Source organism: Pimephales promelas, chromosome 5 (genome assembly GCF_988280905.1).
Source record: "Pimephales promelas chromosome 5, fPimPro1.hap1.1, whole genome shotgun sequence".
Lineage (NCBI taxonomy): Eukaryota > Metazoa > Chordata > Actinopteri > Cypriniformes > Leuciscidae > Pimephales > Pimephales promelas.
This window is the reverse complement of record NC_142773.1, coordinates 38,016,847-38,039,767: the sequence shown is the minus strand read 5'-3', so window position 1 is coordinate 38,039,767 and position 22,921 is coordinate 38,016,847. Positions and strand designations below refer to the sequence as shown.

General features: G+C 37.8%; 1 protein-coding gene across 1 annotated transcript; it reads right to left on the bottom strand.

The window, feature by feature from the left end:
• Positions 1 to 264: 264 nt before the first annotated feature.
• Positions 265 to 11,185, bottom strand: LOC148981490 (CD48 antigen-like). The gene is made up of 7 exons (XM_089131467.1): positions 10,865 to 11,185; positions 10,429 to 10,728; positions 6,213 to 6,479; positions 5,941 to 6,069; positions 4,989 to 5,032; positions 2,738 to 2,863; positions 265 to 2,480 (listed from the first exon to the last, which is right to left on the bottom strand). Exons 1-7 carry the CDS (start codon positions 10,917 to 10,919, stop codon positions 2,334 to 2,336), a joined length of 1,068 nt encoding a protein of 355 aa, XP_088987593.1. The 5' UTR covers positions 10,920 to 11,185; the 3' UTR covers positions 265 to 2,333.
• Positions 11,186 to 22,921: the final 11,736 nt, after the last annotated feature.

Sequence of the window (22,921 nt, the reverse complement as noted above, 5' to 3'; positions counted from 1 at the left end):
AATGTGAAAAACCATACTTTGAAGATATTTGATTTTCAGTTTTAGATAGCAATGGTTGATTTTGTTTTACTAAAAAAAATAAATGCCACATAAAAATGTACAAACACATACTTTGAAGACCATAATTAAGGTAATTAAGAAACAATAAGACGTAATATGAAAAATTGTTGTTTATTACACATCTGCAGATAGAGACCGACTGATCATTCACTGTAGCTGCTACAGCATTTGCGGCAGATCAGAAACGACCACAGCGGCGTTTGTAATGATTAGACACAGCTTCCACCGTTATATATCACTGTCCTTCGTGTCAAATATACATTTCGAATTAATAATTGTTCCTAGATTAACAAAACCTGCGGCGCTCGTTGACTGAAATCCTATTGTAAACATAATCCTCTGATCATTCGGACTTGTTGTTTCCAGCCATTTCGGCGCATGACATATGTCACTCACGACACCCCGTTAGCGATTGGCTATGGCAGATCCAATAGATTTGAACTTTAATAGTGAACCCGCCTACAAGGAAGGAAACGTTTTTCAATAGACCTTTCTCACAACTTCCGTATTTGTGACCGGAAATACGCAATTGTCGTGGTAATCTTCTTCCGCTCCATTCATAACAGATAGCGCCGAAGGCAACTAGTGAGAGTTGTTACGTACCGATCTTTTTTGTTATTCCCAAAAGCAGCCATACCTGTCGTTTTCATTCCTTCCCTCGTCAGTTACCTGTCGATGAAGTTCGACGGAAATGGATTCAGGCAATCTGGCGGGATGTTATTGATCCTGTGATCTTCTGTACTTCTCATGTCACCATTCACTAATAAGCCGTCATTGTTTGTTTATTTTTTATGTTTTATGATTTGCGTATTTTTGAAGTAACGTTAGTTCATGTTCAACTGTATTAAGATATTTGTATCAAGCGGAATAAGCTCATAAAATATACACCACAATATAAAACAAGATAAATAAGAACACACAACAGTGGGCTACATATAAATTTAAAATATTAATATATACCATTCTGAGTATTTAACAATCTGAGTGTACAAGGAATAAATTAATATTTGTATAATTTTTCTTCATCTTTGATCGTTCTAGCAAAAGCAGTGCAAAAAATTCAGGATAACTGTTGAATAAAACTGACAGACTTCTTTCTGGTATTCACATCAAAATGTAGTTTATTGTAAATAATACTCCCTAAATATTAATAACTTTCCACACACTCCACCTTCTTACCTTTAATTAACGTATATTGTAAGAATGAGCTTCAGTTCTAAAATCAATATCATATCTTTGGTCTTAGATACAGTACATCAGCTGCAGACAAGCATCACCACAGCATTTTACAAAGTCATCAACAACTGGACCATGACAAGTTTACATTTTTTTCGAAGTTTTGAAGACTCTCTGATCAATTTTCTCCTCCCAGAGTAGGTTTTTCTGATGTGTTAACAGTTGACGGGAACTCCGTTTCCACAACGATTACGTATTTCCGGTTTTTGTGAAAAAGGTCTATGGAGCGGTTCCAGACTCTATGTGGAAATGAAATGAACTAGAGTCTGGTTGAACCAGGCTAGTAAATCATCTCCCGATAAGAAAATAATTGTATCATCTGCAAACAAAATTTATCTCAGTATTTGTGATGTTTTACAAACATTGTTTATATACATGTTAAACAATTTTGGACCCAAAATGAAACAGTTGTTGGACCCAAAATGAAACAGTGAAACCCAATTTTTGACCCAATTTTGGACCCAAAATGAAACAACATTTGTTTCACTTTTTCCTCTGCGTCGGCTCAAGTCTCCCCCGGCGATTCCTTTAAACCCTCAAAGACCAAGTTGTTTCTGTGGCTCTGCCCTTCCAGGTACTCCATTTTATCGTTGATGATAAGCATACTGTCTCAAACTTTATAAACGTCAGACTGCTATGTTATTGCATTCAGTAAGTTTTTCATTCTCTTCCTTCAGATTGTCCACATCACCTTGTGTAAACTGTAAGCTTATTTTAAGTTCTTGAATGTCTCTCATTATTGCATCCATTCGGGTGTTTGTAGGTTCCACAATCATTTTTACGAATCCTTTAAAAATCTCCTGTTGTTGCTGGAGTAGTTCATTGAACATATCCTTTTGTTGATCCATTAGCCCAATGACTCTACTGAGGCTAACATACTCCTCCTCCGTTGCCAAATCTACCTGCTGCTTAAGTCTCGGTTTTTGACGGTTTCAGCATTTTGCTCTCCTCTCTCGATAGGCACAGCAAAGATTGAAGAATAGAAGTTCCAGTGCTGCGTACTGGTGCGTACTGGCCCACTTCGAGTACAGACTGTATTAATGCACATGTGGTCTACCATGTGGGGATTTACACACTTTTGAATAAAGTGTATGGTCGGTTTTGGTAGCAAATGATGGCTTTTGGTTTTGTCCTATTAAGCTGTAGGTGGTGTGGTGATTGTTTGTTTGCATCAGTGCCGGTCTCTGTAAATATATATATATATATATATATATATATATATATGTGTGTGAAAAATAGACAAGAAATAGCTATTTGTTAAGCCATAGTAACACTGCAATGTACAAAATCAAAAAAATCCTTGAAGTGAAATTGGGAAAAACATTCGGTCTCCATTTAGTTAACTTATTTTTTCCATTGTTAACTAGAAAATGCTGACCTAAATTGAAATACTTCATACAGTGTGTGTGTGTGTGTGTGTGTATGCATATTTGTTTCTTACCTCTGCACTAGGCCTGTTCTGACTGGTATTGTGAGTTTGTTTGTGCTCTCCTGTAAACCCATAGACAGTTTGAGGATTTGCTGATTTCTCCAACATCTCCAGGGGCGTTTGTACTTCCTTCTCTGGCTGTAGAACCATTCAATCAAACAGTCATATAAATCCTTCTGTACAACTTTATATTTACATGCATAATTACATGTAAGCCTACACTACAATTGTAGTGTTGGGTCTGAGTCCACCTTTGACAAGTCCGAGTTGAGTCTGTCAAAGGGAATGCTGAATGCATGCAAGAAAAAAAAAGAGCCCTTCTCTGATCACTGCGATTGCCTCTATAATCCTGTACAGTAAAATAAATAAGAGGGATTTGGGACGGAGTTTGAGACTTGCGTGATGTCACGCTGGCGTTTGTGTATTTGCCGCCGTTCTCCATATCAGCAAGGACAACTCAAGCGACAAAACTTTGGTCAACTTTCGACTCATAATCAATATTTATGATTATTTTCTAAATTGTAATCCAAATTTGATTACCATTTGAAATTGGAGTTAAATTAAGCGTAGAGCTAAAGTAATTTTGAAACTAAATTCTAGTAAATTAAGTGAATTTTACTGAAACGCTGAAAAGACATGCACGCATCATTTCTTTCATTGTCAGGCCAATGGCTGGTCCTTACACTTCAGCAGTAAAGATCCTTGATTATTACACAGGAATAAGAGGATAGTTCCTAACCATATTGGCCTAGAAAATAGCAACTTAGGACACGATGTTACTACAGAAGAATCAAGGTTTAAATAGGAAAAATATCAAAACTCTTTTAAGAGAGATGCTAACGGTCTATTCAGATTCAATTATCTATGCTAAGCTATGCTAAAAGTGCTACCGCCAGGAGTGTAGGGCTGCAACTAACGATTATTTTGATAATCGATTAATCGGACGATTATTTTTTCGATTAATCGATTAATCGGATAAAAAATTATATTTCATTTTTTGTTTATTATAACAAAATAAAACCCTAAAAACCACACTCTTTTGTGTGTTAAACAATCTACTTAATACAGATAACTTCATTATAAAGAAAAACAACAAATAAAAAAAATATATATGACCATAACCTATGACAAAAATGCTATTGTAAACTAGATTAGTGGATAACTCAGCAAAACTTAGCCTAGAAATATCACAAGTGCACAATAATTTTATGAAATCTAAAGATTTAGTGAAAAAAACATTCCTTAGTGGGGAACAAATAAGAGACAATAAGTGTAGCACTAACTCTGGTAAAACGTTACACATTGCTCTTTGTATTGTTGTTATACATTCATGAAAAACATCGTAAAAATCAGATGCACAGCTGTTTTAAATGTAAAGCACAGCTGTTTAGTGAGGAAGCAAAATATAATAGATAGGACAGAACAAGAAAGGCTATTAATAAGCTTTCATTGCGCAAAAGTATTATGACATGATCATGAAAGAGCTGCACAGAGTGCAAATGCGCATCGCGAGCGCTGAATGATGCGCTTGAGTCACAGGGCGGCGCGCAGCTCTTCAGTGTCCGCCGCATTAATGTTAAAAGCACCAAAGACATATTGACTGTGTATTATACAGTATCTATGCAATAGTTTATTAAGCCTTTTCTTTTAACAGTTTTAAATTTCAGTTAGGCTACTGTGCACGTGAAGAACAATTATACTGAACATGAATATATGAATATTTGAACATGCAATATAGAAGAACAGACCCACTGCTTTTAAAAGATGTTTTCATTTATCATTTTTTTCATCAACACTTCATAAAAAAGAATCATTTTGAGCAAAAAATCACACGATTTGTGTTCTGAAGATAAACGAAAGTCTTAATGAAATAACATGAGGGTGAACCTTTTAATACTTTAGCTGTTATGTATAAAGCGTTGTTACTTTAAGACATAAGTAATGGGTGGAGTCTTAGAATGATGACGAAGTGATATGCTCAAGTAAATTGAATGTGAGCAATAAATAGATGCAAGTTCTTTAGTTCCTGAATTGATGTTTCAGACTATTCTTTAGTTTAGTATCATCTGTCTTTATAAAAAGGGAATACACGACACATCTATACTTATTAGTAAATATTGTTACTATATTAATACTACCTTATATATTAATGTAGTACTACTCATTTGTCCTGCATCACTTCCTAGATATTATTTTAACCATTATTCTAAGGTGTTACCATTGTAATGGCTGCACAAATATAAGGAAGTATTTTGAAACTTACCTGAACTTGTGCATATATTGTTTGATCATTATCTTCTTGGGCACCTATAAGAGATTTAGCATAGTATCATCTTAAAGAACCAATTACTGTCATCAACCATTACTGTCAGGACAGAAAGTGTGGGTATGTCTATTTGTACGTAGTCCCTGCTTTTCTCACTATGAGGCATCATATAGGATTTAAATGAAGCACTTTATGTGTGAATTATTCAATTATATGTTGTGTATCTATGTGCAGGAAAAAAAGTTTAATTAATTAATTAATTAACTATAACTGGTACCTCGTATCTATGACCAACAACATTAACATCTGTTATTCCGAGGCTTAAAGGCCAATTTATACTTCTGCGTAGGGTGCGCGCAGTAGGTACGGCGTAGCATACGCACAGACGCGTCCCATACCGCGTACCCTTCGCCGTCGCCTGACGCGCACCTCCTCAAAAATGTAACTACACGTCGCGACGACGCGGACCGCAAGATCGGTGATTGGTTGGCTTGGTAGCATCGCATTTCCTCCTACGCATTTCCGCACGTACCTTCTCACGCATTTCCACCACTGTCTATGATTTCCACAAGTTTCATCTCCTCCGAAGTCTTCTCTCATTTCTGCCTTTCAGTTTTAGTAATTTCACTAAAGTGAACTGTTTTTCCACCTTAATAAGCTCCAATTCCAACATGATCAGCTCTCTTTTACTCGTAGTAACCTAGCCGCGAGGAATCTAAACACAGTGGAACATTAAAACTCTCCGCCGCCAACTAGCGTTTCGGAGCAGTACTGCAGAGCAACCAAGACCTGAACGCAGAAGTATAAATGCTCACAACGGCGTCGCCTACGTGCGTAGCCAACGCCGTACACTACGGCGTACCCTCGACGCAGAAGTATAAATTGGCCTTAAGAATAAAGCACTGTCTTTTGTTCATTTGATACAACATTTGAGATAAGACAGACATACCTTTGTTATGATTCTTGCAAAAGCAGTATAGTACGCCAGTTGCAACTAAAATCATCAGTGAAGCACTGAAAACAATAACCACGAGCCAAAGGAGAGGAAAAGAACTGTCGTTTTCTTCAATACTTGTATCTGAAACAAAAGATATAAATTAACACTAATATCTTAGGTACAGTGGTGAGAACAGCTAATAAACTAATTTCAAGAGACTAGAAATTGCGTTAATGTCAATGTGTTAATAGGTTTTGCATGTGGTTGGTGGGTCAGTTATATACTTTCATAAGGTGTACAGAGTTGTTTAATCTCTATGGTGTCATTCTTCCAGCTGACTGGGTTGCTATAGTTACAAATAACTATGTCCTCTTTACAATACATGGTTAGAGTCTGCATTTCAATTGATGTCACTTCCTCCTGACTGCAATTGTTGCTGTGGAAGCTCTTGCTGAGTGTACGGTCATGACCACTACATGTGACGTTCACAATACAGGAGTCAACACTGATCATGGTGATGTTCCAGTTCAGAACAGGAGAATCCACTGGATCTGAAACATATATTTAAGAAAACTGACTAAAAAAACTGGTTCCTAGTAAAGGAGCACATATTTCTAACTTTTGTTTACATCATTGTAAGTTGATAGCAAATAATATAGGCATATAGGCTACTTGATCAAACACATTCTTTTCAAGAACTGATGTGAAAACATACTCGGTTCCCTGAGAGAAGGGAGTGTGATATGCAATGGAGAAACTTCCTTCCTCAAGTTATTGAAGCTTTTATGTAAAACACATTGCAGCTGCGCAAAGCACAGAGAGTGACTGGCTCACTCATTGGCTGTGCTGCAGCAACTGCACATCCAATGGCAGCCCGCCAAATGGGCATGGCAGAGCATACAAAATGAGCCCGGAGTCACTTTGTGTTGCTTACAGTAGCTATAGTGGGGACGCAATGTAAAACGACGCTCCATAAGTAACTGGCTGCAACTGAAGCCAAGGACCCCTGGGCTCACAGAAAGAGATATATTAGTTCTGTCAAATGATTCAAATATTTAATCACGATTAATCGCATTAATGTCATAACTAACTCGCGATTAGGGCTGACTTCTAATAGTCGAGGATTCGATTCGGAGAGGTCTGATTCGACTATGAACGTTATAGTTGAATAGTACACGGCCAGTTCAACCTCGTATAAATCAGCTTATGTGTGTCTCCCGCTCACGAGCGCTCACTCTTAACAGACACACGAACAGACACACTGTCCCCGGCGCTGCTCGCGCATCACAGAATGTTCATAGCGCTCCACGTTCACAGTAACCGGGTCGTCTCATTCAAAACAGCCAGCCGTTGCTGTCAGCCGCCGCACATACTCATAAATCAGGCTGCGAATGTAAGTTACTGTACTTCTGGCTACGTCGCCCGTGACCTTTTGAACGTAATTACGTATTACGTGACATTACAAACGCGCCTCACAAAACAGAGCTAGGCTAGCATTTGTCCTTAGAAAAGTTATTTTGCGATTATTCGGATTAATGTCATAGTCAACTCGCGATTAATCGCAATTAATCACACATTTTCATCTATTCTAAATGTCTCTTGATTTCTTATTTTAATGCTTTTATCAACATGGCTATTGACCGGGAACAAAATATATAGACAAAGCAACAAAACGTCCTTGCACGCGGTGCAAGCCATTGAAATGAATGGGTTTCATAGCGCCACGCATGCATGCCGCGTCTTTTGCAAAAAGCATGTGAAAAAAACTACAAAAGTTTGCTTGGCCAAAAAAAAAAAAAAAGTATTGTGCGTTAAAAAACGAACACCATTAAAATAGGCTTGTATTAACGCCGTTAATAACGCGTTTAACTGACAGCACTATACAGTATATATATATATATATATATATATATATATATATATCAGTATATATATACTGATAAGACCAGACACCTTCGAGCCTGAATCATATATATATATATATAGTGAAGTCACCAAGCTCATAACCCAAATATTAACCAATAGACCAGACACCGTCGGGTCTGATTGTACATAGGGACCGAAAACAGCCAAAGTCTGCTTCATAGAGTAAGGGATAGTGTGCTTATGAACAGTGACATGACACATAAATGAGACTGGATCTAGTCGAGTCAAATCAGAAGAAATTACATGTCAGCATTTTCAATCAGAAAGGACCTTAGTGATGAATCCTTAGTTATTGGCTAGCCACCGGAGCGTGGATGAGGAACGGCCTGCATCCAACAGCTCCAGTTGGAAGGAGAGTATCACTGATACCTCGAATGACTGGGGTTCAAAGTGTCTATCTGAGCATCAGCCGGAGAACACTGACCACTTCAGAGCATAGAGACGCCTGGTAAACAGGGCTCTAGCCTCATAAATTGTGTTCAGGACCTTCTCAGGAAGGTACCCTTTGAGGGGCCACACATGTAGAGCCGGGGAAGTCGGGAAGAGGGTGCCACATTGTCCAGTTCGCCTGTGTGAGGAGATCTTTCCTCAGTGGGACAGGCCATGCGTCTTTGTCCAACATCTGAACTAGTTCTGGGAACCACGGTCTGGTTTTCCAGAGAGGGGCCACCAGGAGGATTGGGCATTCGCTCTCCCTGTGGGATCATGGAAACCAAATGGGCCAAATGCCACCAAATGGGTGTAGCGGAGACTATAAAATGAGCCTGAATTCGCCATTATAGCAGATTTACTCAACTTCAGCGACAACTTGCGTCTCTGTGTCTTCCGGAAACTTTGAAGCTATCGCCTTTGAAACAAAACTTATTCTGTTAGAACGAGCCTTTGCATAGGTAGGGATGGGTATCGTTAAGGTTTTATCGGTATTACTACTCTTAACGATACCGCTTATCGATCCGGTACTTTAACGGTATTCTTATCGGTTCTTTTTTTTTTTTTTAAGAATTAAGAACATAATTAAACTTTATATTTTGAAATGTAAAATAGAAAAAGCAAAACGAAGAAAAATATATTTTTGTTATGCAGCAATGTGCAGGCTTTTTTTGTTTTATATACAAAAAGGACGCATAAGAAAAAAACAAGTACAAACACAAGAATACAATTAATCAAAGATACAAATTATATACAAAGTGCTTTAATTTCAGGAAGGTGTACTAACATATCTTTTCAGGTAATTGTTTCTGTCTGAAAAGAAACCTAATTTAGTAATCAAATATAAAATAGCACTGTATAGTTTATCATAGATAGAATAATGCTTATTAAATCTAAAGTTACTCATTCAAAAGCTGTGAGTGATTTTCTCTGCCTTTTGTTGTTTGATTTGCATTAATGGCTCAATCGTCAGCAGGTTTAGGCTATTAGACTGCTGCCCCTTTAAGACTGAGTGCAGATCTAATGGGGACTGATGCACCATCATTTTCTCCCCATTATTTACGTCCATTTAAGACATAATTGTGTTTAAGTGAATAAACTGTGTTTAAGTGAATCTCAGAGCTGGTCATTTTGACTTTTTTATGTATATTTGATAGTAAAGGACACACGAAGCCCAAAGTATACTTTTCTTGTCTCGTTGCAGTCCGTTTCGGAGCGCGCACCGCCTTGTGAACAGCGTCGCGCAGGTTTTTGTGTTTTTAATAGCATTTTTTGATCTTGCAACAGTAGAAGACAGCATTTTGCAACAATCGCCGATCGTGCTGATTCTGACGGTACGTTTGGGTTTTAGGAACTTCCTAATAGGAAGAACTGACAGCGCTCCGCAGTGCTGTGAAGTAGGCTAAAGGAAGTTAAGCTGGACAGATCATGCGTCTCGTTTTTTTACGGTTTTATCTCAAATATCTTCTTTTTATAATCTTTGGAAGCCGAAATACAAAATATATTAGAATAATATCCCAGATCTAAAGTGTAACCACGTTTAATGTTTATTTCTGTCCTCATTGTCACTCATTAAGCAAGGGCTGTCGTGTTGCGCGTGCTGTCGCTTTGCGCGAGGGATCGCTCTCTCTCTCTTCTGAACTGCGAATTTCAAATTTGCATCACAGACAAATGGTTTAATTAAAATATAGTTTATATATAGAAATGGCTGGCGATATAAACATTTTCAAAATAACGTCTTTATGGGAATAATAAATAATTTCTCCAGTACCGACAGCAGAACCAATAATGTCCGAGCTTATCGATACAGCGGCCTTTCAAAATTCAGTACCGGGGGCCCGTTTAATACCGGGTTTCGCTTCCCATCCCTATGCACAGGTGGACTGTTAGCTGATTGGCACACACATCAGAGGCGCCTCTGCCATTGGATGTGCAGTTGCTGCAGCACATCCAATGAATGAGCTCGTCGATCACTGTGCAGCTGCAATGCGTTTTACATAAAAGCTTCAATAATCTTAGGAAAGGAGTTCCCTACTGCTTAGCTACGCAATACAAAGTGACCATTCTCAAAAGGGAACATTTGTTAAAATAAGATTTGGCTTGATATTGGTTTTTAATATGGTCTTGACTGTAACTCAAACTCACCTAAAACTGATACTCTGTATTTAGCAGCATCTTCATTCTTAGATCCAAATATTTTTGCAATGTAGATTCCACTGTCTGTCTGCTGCATGTTCTTCAGTGTTAGAGAAAAGGTTGTTTGGTTGAAAACCACATTGTCCTTAAGAATCGCTGTTTTTTTTTCAATCAATGTCACAATATTTTCACATTTTTCATTCATCCAGACCAGTGAATGAAAATGTGGTATTTCATTAGTCTGTATGTCCAGTTGTATAGAACTTCCTGCCTGCACAGAAACCGTATTTTCGGCATTGCTCATGGATGCTAAAACCAGAAAGGATAATGCAAAATATGTAACATATGTAATGCAGTAAGCTCCCACATTCCACCAAAAGCTTAATTAATTACTATATTCTCTGTGTCCATTTATGCAGTAATATAATGAGAAGGATTTTCGTACCTGTGTTGAAGATCAGCACGACCATAAAGATCATGAGCAGATGACTAAAAGCCATTGCAAGAAACTGCCTGTCCTGTTGTGGTTATATTAGAGAAAACTGAGTGTTTTATATCACCTTATTAAAACTGCCAACGCAGCGTCACTCACCTTGGAATATATAACATACAATCAACTATATAATAATGCATCTACACATGTTGTATTTTCTATTATTTTGATCCTATAATAACCTATTTAAAACTCTTTTCAAGCACCATCTATGCCCTTTTACTTGAATAACCAGAATTGCTACCAACCGTGTCAAAAACCTGCTGACAAAAGAGAGAGGAAGAATAGGTTGTTTTCTTCTGGTTTGCGACCACTTATCTACCACAGGAACTAGCCCTAGTTGTGAGAGGAAGTGTGGCTATGTATATCTAAGTTCAGATCTTTAGGTTTCTTTAAAATACAGATCTAAGCTCTTGTCTTAATCTCTTTACTTAGATCTGATGTTTCCTATGTATTCATTGGAAAAATATTAGATTTTAAGATGAACTTTAAATGAACTAAACATTTATTTTTTATTCAAATGCATATTGTGTCATATTTAAAATGTTTAAAGTGAACAATAAATGCCAGATACAATGTTTAAAAGGAAAATACACCTGACCTGATTATATTGGATGAGGCCTTTATGTTATGTAGCCCCTGTGCATAAAAGCTTCAATGTACTGTAACTGGTAACTTCAGGCCTTTCCAAATACACACACATGTGGTTTTTGTAGCTTAATTGACCATTTGTGTATGACGTATTTCCTGTTGGATTTGGCCCAAGTGTTTAAGTAGGCGTGAAGACTTCAAGTCAAGTCAAGTCACATTTATTTATATAGCGCTTTTCACAATACAGATTGTATCAAAGCAGCTTCACAGTGATAACATGAAAGTAGTACAACACAGATCTATAATATTGTTAAATATTAAATAACCCCAACTTAGCAAGCCAAAAGCAAGGCGACAGTGGCAAGGAACCAAAACTCCATCAGATTGGATGGAGAAAAAACCTTGGGAGAACCCAGGCTCAGTCGGGGGCCAGTTCTCCTCTGGCTTACATTCATATTGTTTATATATAAATATTAAATATAAATATTGTTTATGTATAAAACGGCGCCATAACATATCGCAGGCGTTGAGTCGTCTCATCACAGGCGTTGGGGCATCCGAGAGGCTGGATACAAAACTGGACCTGACGAGCGCCATTTAACAGCAGAAAGGCAGATGGGAAATAATTAGCATAGCTGATGTTCATAATGATTTCCATTATACGGGAGTCGGTGTTAGAAAACCACTCTCTCACAAACTCTCCGTAACCTGAACTCTCCGCAACCCAACCAAGTGTGTGTACTTTTAATTACCTGATGGGAAACACTTATACTGTTGCAAAAATTCAAATGCAAATGATTAAAGTGCTTTATTTTGATTTGCAATACATTTCATATTTAAATAAACTTCTAAATGTTTGGTCTGTGGTCCCTGTAACAGAAGAAACACTGTAAAATTGTGGTGCTACTAAAAAAAAAGCAGTTGCAAAAGTTTTACAAAATACAGTCAACTTTTCACAAATAAAATAACACTTTAAAGGAGAATTTTACCCATTTTAACATTAATCTTTATTGAAAGTGGATCATATATGTAGTCGAAATGTAAAATAATTTTTGAAATTTGGTGCCCTCTTGACCAAGAAAATAACTTTTGTATTTTGCGCGTTTGTATGCAAGACAACAACTCTCCCGCGGCCGCAAAATTGTGTAAGTACCGGTCTTTTATACCGTAAGCATTAGACACGATTGGATAGATGAGAAGGTAATTAGTGACGCAACAATTGAGTCTTCCAGGCAGAACTTAACGCTAAAGCTTCCAGTAATTTCTGCATCTATTATCAAAGTATTTATTAGTAAGGCCACCCTTAAAAATATTCTTGTTTGCCGTAACCCGACCGACCCTGTCAATTTAGGGCCGACCCAATTTTTTTTTTTTTTTCCTTTTAGTCCGACCGACTTGCCGGTTGTAACTTGCGTTCAGACCGAACTAATTATATTTTAGTTAGTATTGTGAAAGTTGCTTGTGTCTACATAGCCTACAAACGTAGGTTACGTTTTTTCTTTTAAATAAAAACCCGTGGCGTCATAGTCATCAGATTAATGTTTACACCATTGGTTTAACGTTATGCGTGTGTCACACTATATGGCTTGTACGTTCGCTCGTTTCATTCAGTGTTCCCGCTTGGTAAACCCGGTATTAAACGGGCAACGGGGCTGAATATCAACCATTTCTATATATAATAATATTATTAAACAATTTGTCTGTGATGCAATTTTGCTATAAGCAGTCCAGAAGAGACAGCGATCTCTCACTCGGAGCCACAGCGCGCACAGCACGACAGCCCTGCTTAATGAGTGACAATGATGAGGACAGAACGTGGTTACAGGTTTAGATCTGGGATATTATTCTAATTGTATTTTAGATTTCCGCCTTTAAAGATTCTAAAAAGAAGATATTTGAGATGAAACCATTACAGACGCATTCTGTCTACTCTAGCGCAACTTCCTTCCCTTCACAGCGTTGCGCTGTCATTTCTTCCTAAAACCCAAACGTACCGTCAGAATCAGCACGATCGGTGATTGTTGTAAAATGCAGTCTGTACTGTTGCTAAACTGCGGACGCGTTCAATCATTAAAAGAGTTATTAAAAGCACAACAGTCTGCGCAAGAGACTCTGTTCACAAGGCGACGCGTGCTCCGAAATACACTAAAACGAGACAAGAAAAGTAGGCTATAGCCTCATTTTGGGCTTCATGTGCGCATCTAAACTATCAAATATACATAAAATATAAAAATGACTTGCTCTGAGATTCATTTAAACACAGTTTATGTCTTAATTTGATGTAAATAGTTGGGAGAAAATGATGGTGCATCAGTCATCTATTACAGGAGAGTTCTGCCCTTGGTCTTAAAGGGGCAGTAGTCTAATAAACATGTGACGATTGAGCCAGTAATGCGAATCAAACAACAAAAGGCAGATAAAAATCACTCACAGCTCTTGAATGAATAACTTCAACTTTAATAAGTATTAATCTAACTATGATAAACTATGCAGTGTCATTTTACATTTGATTACTAAATTAAATTTCTTTTCAGACAGAGCGACAGACTTAACTGAATAGCTAATTTTAGACCTTCCTGAAATTAAAGCACTGTGTATATAGGCTAATTTGTATCTTTGTTATATTCTTTGTTTGACCATGTGTTTTGTACTTGTTTTTGCTTATATCTCATGTATGCATAACAAATATATATTTTATACATTTTGTGACTGGCCTAAAATGTAACCGGTTGTAGGTTGAATTAACACCTAGCGGTGGATGCACAGTTTGAAGACCCAATCAGTGTCAGTGATGTCACAATATGCATTTTTTTTTTAAAATTCACGATCACCATGACCAAAATTGTACTTTTTTTTTACACTGAATCTTTTTTCTACACTGAAAAAATATAGACCTACCTACCAACCCTTTTTTGAAGTAGAAGTGTAGAAATGTGAATATTTGGTTAGTATGTTGATTTATGGTGTATGCTCCTAAATTTTCTGGTTGTGCTCCTAAAATTTTCAGTTGGGGGCCACTGTGCTCCTAGTGAAAAAAGTTAGTCTGGAGCCCTGCCTATCGTATACCCCCGGAACACCTGGAATATATGACTTGTATCACATGGGACCATTCTGTGATACATAAATATTTTTACAAATATCCTGGTCGTGGTCGCTCTTCGGTGGCATGGATTAGCAAAGTTTTGTGGTCCAAAAAAGAATACCTACGGCATTAGAACAACACCAGGATGAGCAAATAACTTTTAGGGTGAACTCTTTAAGACAGGGCTTGATTATTAAGTGCAAAAAGTAAATTAAGTGTGTTACTGTTGCATTACATTTCCATATGCTATTGAAATCCTGAACCTTAAAGGAGAACTCCGGTGCAAAATGAACCTTGGGTCTAATAAAACATCGGTACCTTGTCAACCGTTCTCTGAGATTTGTTTTCATGATAATCGAATGTAAAGAGTTTTATCTCTAAAAACTGTGTAGCAAATGCAACATTTAATAATATACATAAAATGTATTTAAGGGGGCCGAAGGCCAATTTAGCTCAAAGGGAAATGATTCATTGATTTGCAATGAATCTATGGAACCGAATCACTGAACCGAGCAAATGACTCGCTTAGAATTCATTTGAACGGGCCGTAATTATAACCTTTGCAAGGATATAAATACCAAATCTATAGTGAAAGACTATGTCTTAGCAAGGTAACTTTAGATCGAACAGTACAAGACATTAAATGTGCAAACACAACACAAGGCAATTATCTTTTCAAATATATGGAAGACTTTATTAGCTATTCTAAACACAAAACCAAGGTCTAAACAAAATCACACACACATTCATACAGTCGCGGAGAGGGAAGAGTGAGTTGGAAAGCGTGAGGGAGAAAGTTTCAACTTTCTATATGCACGTAAGACATGACCTGAAAGGATCACCAATCGTTAATTTAAACCTTTGTTTCTTAGAGAGGTTATTCAATTTACATTAAAGCACCAGATCAGTTAGAGTCTGAAGGGTTACTTGCAAGTTCATGCGTGGCTTCGTAGAAGGGGGGTGTCCCGGGTCCTCGTGGCTGGTTGTCTTTGAAGTGCCTGGAGGGATGTTTGGAGCTGCCGATCACATGTGATTGGCAGGCAAATGAGAGTCCTTATGCTTCGACGCGCGTTCCGGAGAGCCGTTTGAAATGAAGCTTTGCAGCAAACTTAACTTTGAAACGAGACTCTTACGAAAAAGACAATAAAGGAAAGAAATTAAAGTAAGGCGAGTTGGATGGCTTGAATGAGCTGAATTGTAACCCTGATCTTGATGGGTTATTCGTCTGCTGGTCGAATTTGGTCTAGTCGATGTAGAAGCATGCGAACACGCTCTTTGTTTCAGAGAGAAGCACGAACAGAACACTCTCTTGCTGGTTTTAGAGAGAGGCACGAACTTAACGGTTACAGAACTGAACGAACTCAAATGGGTCGAACAAAAAACTGAACACGAGCAAAAATCTAACAGAAAACTGAACATGAGGTCCTTTGTTCAAATCTTTAACTTAGACTTTAGTCCAACCTCCCAGAAACTTCTGGCCAATGAGACAATGGCATCATTTTAGGAGGTGGATCTACTTCTGCTTATCATAAATTATGGATGGTCTGTGAGCTGCCTGGTCTCCAGCATTTAGCAGAGAACAAGAGAACACAGTTTAAGATTATATATTATAATCATAAAACAAAGCATTTTAGACAGATTTCAGTCGAGCCATCTTTTGAATTAGGAGAATACGGTTCTTTTGATAGGAGGCACGACACATTCACATTCCTACTGGTTGTATAACAATTACAAGAGTTAATAGTTAACAACAATTACATTATTAATATGTGATCTAAGCATAATAACACATGAAGTGTAGGAACAACAAGAATTATGATTGGTTATAAGTCCAAGAATTGTTCTGTGGTGAGTTTATATGATTTTATGCATGAGATCTCAGAGAGATCTCAACAGTGAGGTCGTGGTATGTTCAAGGAGTAGGGGTCTGTGTTATGTCTTTGTCCCGCTCAACAGAGACAATGCTGAGGGAGGTCAAAGGTGGTCAGACTTTTGGTGGTCAGGCCTCTTGTTCCACCATTTCTGAGCCGATTTGTCTTGGTAAAACATTAACATATTGACACGTTCTTCCTGTTTAGTGCCCATCTCTTGGGCCTGCAGGGCAATAAAAGTCCTGCTCTGAGGGGGTTTACTTAACCGGAGCAGACAGCGTGGAGCCGCCTTGGGACTTTGGAATGTGGTGTCCAGAACCTCTGGAGTGTTGAATCCATGTGAATTAATTCCATGAGAGATTAATTTGATTAAGTTGTGTTTGATTCACCTCAATTCTCTACAACTGTTTAGCATATAATGCTAGTACTGGGGGCATTTACTAAGTAAAAAGAAATCGCTAGTTTATACCACTACCAAGGCTCAAAATAGCCCCACACTAACACAGTAACATAATGAGTGTCCCTGCATGCAAACGAAGCATTGACAACTTTGTAAGTGTACAGACAGTTTAATAAGAAGATACTTTACAAAGACAGTTCACTTATACAGACAGGAGCCATCTTAGAAAGTAGTCTCGATAAGTCGATTGTAAAATTTTCTGTACACAAATTTGACTGTGGAATGTGAACAAACATACAATATCAATGTCAACTGCAAACTTACAATTATTAAAATGAGAAAGTTTTCTCACATTCAGACTATTCAGGTGCAGACTATGATTTGTATGATTTGTTGATTTGCTACATTTAGAACATCATCAATGTACTGAGTGTAGAAGTGAACAATATCCAATGTCCAATGGTAGTGGATGATGCATGGTTTTCTGTAAAAAATAAAAGATGCATCATTATACACTGCCGATAAGATCTGACATTCTAACAAAAAAGCTGAGATGTCTTATGAGTGATTTACAACAGGATAACAATACTGTTGTCAAGTGGGGGATAGTTTAACACTTAATAGGAAAACAGTCAAATCTTTCAGTTGACTGGGATGCAGCTGCTTCAGATAACAGCAACATTTTTATAATAAAATAGATGGTGAGAGAGTCCAGATTCAAATAATGTCACTACCCTCTGAGCAGAATCTGCTTTGAATAGTGTTAATTGTGAGGTCCTAAAGTCTACACTTACCAACAACAGATATGTTGTAATGACAAAAACTTGTAGTTTTTTTCTCAATTGTTGTTGTGCAGTAGAGTCCACTGTCTGTCTTCTTCATGTTCTTCAGTGTTAGAGAGAAGGTTGTATTACTAAACACCACTCTGTCCTTGTAAGATTCAGTAAGATCGATTACTTTTTTATTGTATGTTACAATGGTTTCTGAGTTATTTCTGCCAAATGATGTTTTCGTCCAGAATAACAGGGAAAACTCTGGGAGCTGTTCTCTCGGAACAAGCTCAACAAGCTCTCCTGCTTGCACGGACTGATTTTTGGCCTGGATTTCAGCAAAGGACACTGCAGGGAGAGAAAAGGAAACTTAGTTTGTAATAGATCATCAGGTACACTACGTAGGGAAATTTGATGATGCATTATATAGAACATTTTGCAAGATGTAAACAACACTGGTCCAGAAGCACTTCCTGTTTCAGTTTTTTAACACTAGGGGAGAGCGGGGCACAACCTAATGCATTTTGGTTTTGGCTCAATTAATTAAAAAATAATTAGGTTAGATTAATATTTTTTTTCCACAAGCAACATACACATCTCTGCTACAAATGAACACTAAAAGTTTTTTTCTAGGACCTACCATTTTCGTACAGTTGGACTGAAAGTGACAGAAGTGCAAATGTTACAACTTACCCCATATGCGGCGTTAATTGTAACAGACAGAGGGGTGAGTTGTAACACTTGTGTGTAACACACATAATTCAGTACTATTTTATTTGTATAGTTTGATATTGTTTGTGCATCTGTATAGACAGATATCCATACATCCATCCCTCATCCAATCATCCTTCTATTGTGGATCAATATCAAGGATAGAGACATAGAAAAGGGCTGCACAGTTTTGCAATAAATAATAATAAATAAAATTATAAAATATTGTAATTGCAATTAAATTAGATGTGTGTGTGGCAGCTGCATGTACAATTATTGTTATTAATAATAATAACAGTAATAATAATACAAATGAGCTTAGAATAAAAATGTAAAGGGTTTATTGGATTAAAAACATGCCATATTTTTAATAAATAAACAAGTGATCATTAATAGTACACTAAATTTTAAACATTTTAAATTCCAATTGTTTGTGAAATTCCAACAAAGTTAAATGTATAAATAAATACTCAAACCTGAAAAGTTGTGTGGCTCCTTTTTCATTTGATTATCATTGTACACTTGGCGGCTTAGTTGTAACACTGTGCTACAACTAACCCTGCTGTGTATTACATATTTTAAACCTAGCTAACAGTCGTTATAGGAATTGCTGGCATGTTTCAAAACGGTGCTATGTTCGAGCCAACAAGACCGTGATTAAGGCAATATAAAGTTAGATTGGGACCCAACTCAGAAACCGAAAAAAAAATGATGAAAAATGGTGTCAAAACACTCTTTGTCCAGTATCTTCGCGCAATATAATCAAAACTTTCCGCAAATTCGCGGGAGACCGTCTTCTGGCAGCAAGAGAAAAAGAGCGCAAAGACAGCCTGCTTGATCCTGACGAACTATGTAAAAAGTCTGTGTTACATTTAACCCCGCGTTAGGTTGTGCCCCGCGCTCCCCTACATAAAAGCTGGGACAAAATACAACCAACAGAACATATAAAACTGAATCAAAAAATCTTTAAGATGTTTTCTTTACGTGTGAAATAAAGAAAACCGTTACAAACTGAAACAGGAAGTGTTTCTGGACCAGTGTTGTTTACATCTTGCAAAATGGTCTATACTATGACACACATGCATCCTAGTGGATTTGTTGTCATAATGAAAGTAAAATTTATAACCCGTGCACTTCAGACCTTATAGCAGTTACCAGCAATGCCAGACCAGCAGCCTCAGATTAGCCATTATAGGCATCAAGGCACAGTGATGATAGTTTTAGTGGTGGGCAGGGGTTAGTTTAGGGTAAGGGTTATTCAGTAGGGTGGTGCTTGCTGTTTTAACTATGTTTAGGTTAGTGGTGAGGATTTTCAGGGCAGAGTCTGTCCATCAGTTTCTTGTCAAAATAAACATTGCACATTTAAAAAAAAAAATGAAACATCAAGACAAATGCACTTTCAGGGTTGCACAATGACAGCAGTTTCTAACCTGCAGCGTCAGGCCAGGAGTCTCAGAAAGGAAGTTTGGGGAAAAGCTGAAGAATTTGTAATTCGGATTTAAAATTAAATGGAAAAAAAGGAATTTTCAAAAATTAAAATGGAAGTTTTAAAACAGATTTCATAGGGCCCTACAAAAGGGAGTGGTAGGAATCTTGGACATATATCCAGGCTGGGGTCTCAGGATGACGTGAGAGTTGGCAGACCCGAATTTCAGGCACAATTCGCTGACCAAAAATACATGCAGGTCAGAGAACTCAATGGAAGGTCTCTGCAGTGCCGTTAGCACCAAAGATAAGATTCAGTTTGCCTTGCTCACCTCAGGTACCTGACAATCAGGTCGTGCTTCCCGACGGATATCCCATCATCTTCATTGTGATGTGCAGCAATAGAGGCAACATACACTTTGAGGGTGGAGGAGACAGCCCTCGCTCTAACCCACCTTGCAGGAAGGAATGCACAGTACCGATCTAAAATCTTTGGGGGTCTTCTCGTGAGAAGAACACCACTCAATGAACAGGCTCTACTTCAGGGCGTAAGCATGTCTCCTAAAGGGTGCTCTCGCAGAAATGATGGTTTCTACGACTGATTGTGGTAGATCACCTAGAACCTCCACATCTTTTCCAGGGACCAGACATGGATTTTCCAGAGGTCTGGACACGGGTGCCATACAGTGCCCTGTCTCTGAGAAGGAGGGCCTCCCTGAGAGGAATTGACCAGAGAGGGGATGTCGAGAGGAGCATCAGTTCAGGGAACCTTGGTCCGGTTGGGCTAATAAGGGGAAACTAGCAGACCTGCTCCTCTTCCTCCCTGACTTTGCACAGTGTCTATGTGTCTATATGAAAGGCATACTTGCGGAGTGCATAAATGCATCTGTGCCGAGTGTCCCCTTGGTCAGGGAGTAAAACAACTAATGGAACGAGCCCGGAGAGGCAAACTGTGCAGCCCCGAAGTGGTCCCAGTTAAAAAAATAATAATAAAAAAAAATATATATATATATATATAAATGAAAACATAAATCCATTTAATTATTTGTAAATTAAATATTTTAAACTAATACAAAAAGGAAATAATAATAAATTGACGTAGGTATATAATAGCCCTATTAAAGTTCTAATTAGGTTGCTCATCGAGTTTAATGATGTAGGCCTTGTGTTTTATTAAAATTTATTATAGTTTATATCTCAAAAGGATCTCCTTAATTGTTTGTGGTCTGCAGGACTGCAGCAAGATTTTCATTAAGGGAATAACTTGCCATTTTGGTCTGTTTCTCACCAAAGAGTTTGCTCTATATGGCACATAATGAACACGTGAAAAGGGTCCTGATGTTATATACTAGGGTCCTTCCCCAGATTAGTGGATTGTTATTACTTTTTAATAGGTCAGAACTCATTTTCCAAGCACCATATCAACTTAATGAATGTCTACCCCTACCCCTAACTTAAAGGGTTAGTTCACCCAAAAATGAAAATTAAGTCATTAATTACTCACCCCCATGCTGTTCCAACCCCGTAAGACCTTCGTTCATCTTCGAAACACAAATAAAGATATTTTTGATTTAATCTGAGAGCTGGATCACTCTTCCATTGGCTTCCTAAGGGACTGGCTCTTGACGGCCCATAAAGTCATTAAAGAAAAGGTTTAAATGTTCCATGTGCCTACAGCGGCTCAATTATAAGTTTATTAAGCGACGAGACTACTTTTTGTGCGAAAAAAACATAAATAACGGCTTTATTTGACTATTCCATTACTTCCTTATTGGCGCATGCGCGAGAACTGAGACGAGGACGTTCTCCTTCGTCTACTTCTTGTTACCTGCTGCTCACCGCTTAGGAGTATTACCGCCCCCTACCGTATAAGATGATGTGCTGATATAGCTGGAAGTGCAAAACTTTCTGTTTACAAGCAGAGGAAGATGCGCGCTGTACATACGCTTTTCAATTACCGTATTTTCCGCACTACAAGGTGCACTTAAAAGCCTTTAATCTTCTCAAAAAACGACAGTGTGCCTTATTATCATTTTATACGGTAGGTGGCAGTAAAACTCCTGCGGTGAGCAGCCGGTAACAAGAAGTGGTCGAATGAGAACGTCCTCGTCTCAGTTCTCACGCATGCGCCAATAAGGAAGTAATGGAATAGTCGAACAAAGCCGTTATTTATGTTTTTTTCGCACAAAAAGTAGTCTCGTCGCTTAATAAACTTATAATTGAGCCGCTGTAGGCACATGGAACATTTAAACATTTTCTTTAATGACTTTATGGGCCGTCAAGAGCCAGTCCCTTAGGAAGCCAATGGAAGAGTGATACAGCTCTCAGATTAAATCAAAAATATCTTTATTTGTGTTCCGAAGATGAACGAAGGTCTTACGGGGTTGGAACAGCATGGGGGTGAGTAATTAATGACTTAATTTTCATTTTTGGGTGAACTAACCCTTTAAGGAAGTTATAACTTTTTTCAGGTTCCCACTCTCTTTGTGTAATGGAGGCAAGCTAGTTTATACGCTGTGCGTATAAACCTCACTAATCAGAACTGCAAAACATTTATAGACTAACAATCTCTCCTTACACCACACTCTTCATGCCTATGATTACAAAAAATATTCTGCTTGTAATAGTGGTCTAAAATAAAAATGAAAGTGATGTAGCCTATAGAAGATATGCTGATAAATATGGTGATCTGAGCCTTGCCCTGTACAATCATCACTGTTACAATAATCATTATCAATCAACAGTTAATTTATATTAGTTTTTTACCTGTTGTGAAGGTCAGGAGAAAAAGAAATAATGCAAGAAGAGGATTTACTGCCATTGTAACAAACTAATAAGATTAAAAGGAAACTAAAAAAAACTGCCGTTGCTTCCTGTGTGTAAAACGGAAACGTATGTAGAGTGAAAAAAAGGTTCCTCTTTCACGTCAGAGTCAGGCGTGTTGCTATGGTTGTACTACAGGGGCCCAGAAAATGGGATTCGGTACAGAAGGTTTCGGTTTTGCACAAAAAAAACACTTCCTATTCAGCAGTATGAGTGCACTATTACACTAATGAAACCAAAATTTGATCAGAATGTATAAAGGATGAGAAAAAGTAATATCAGCAACTTTATTTAGATTTGACTAAAAAAAAAGACAGTAACTGTCACGAACACACA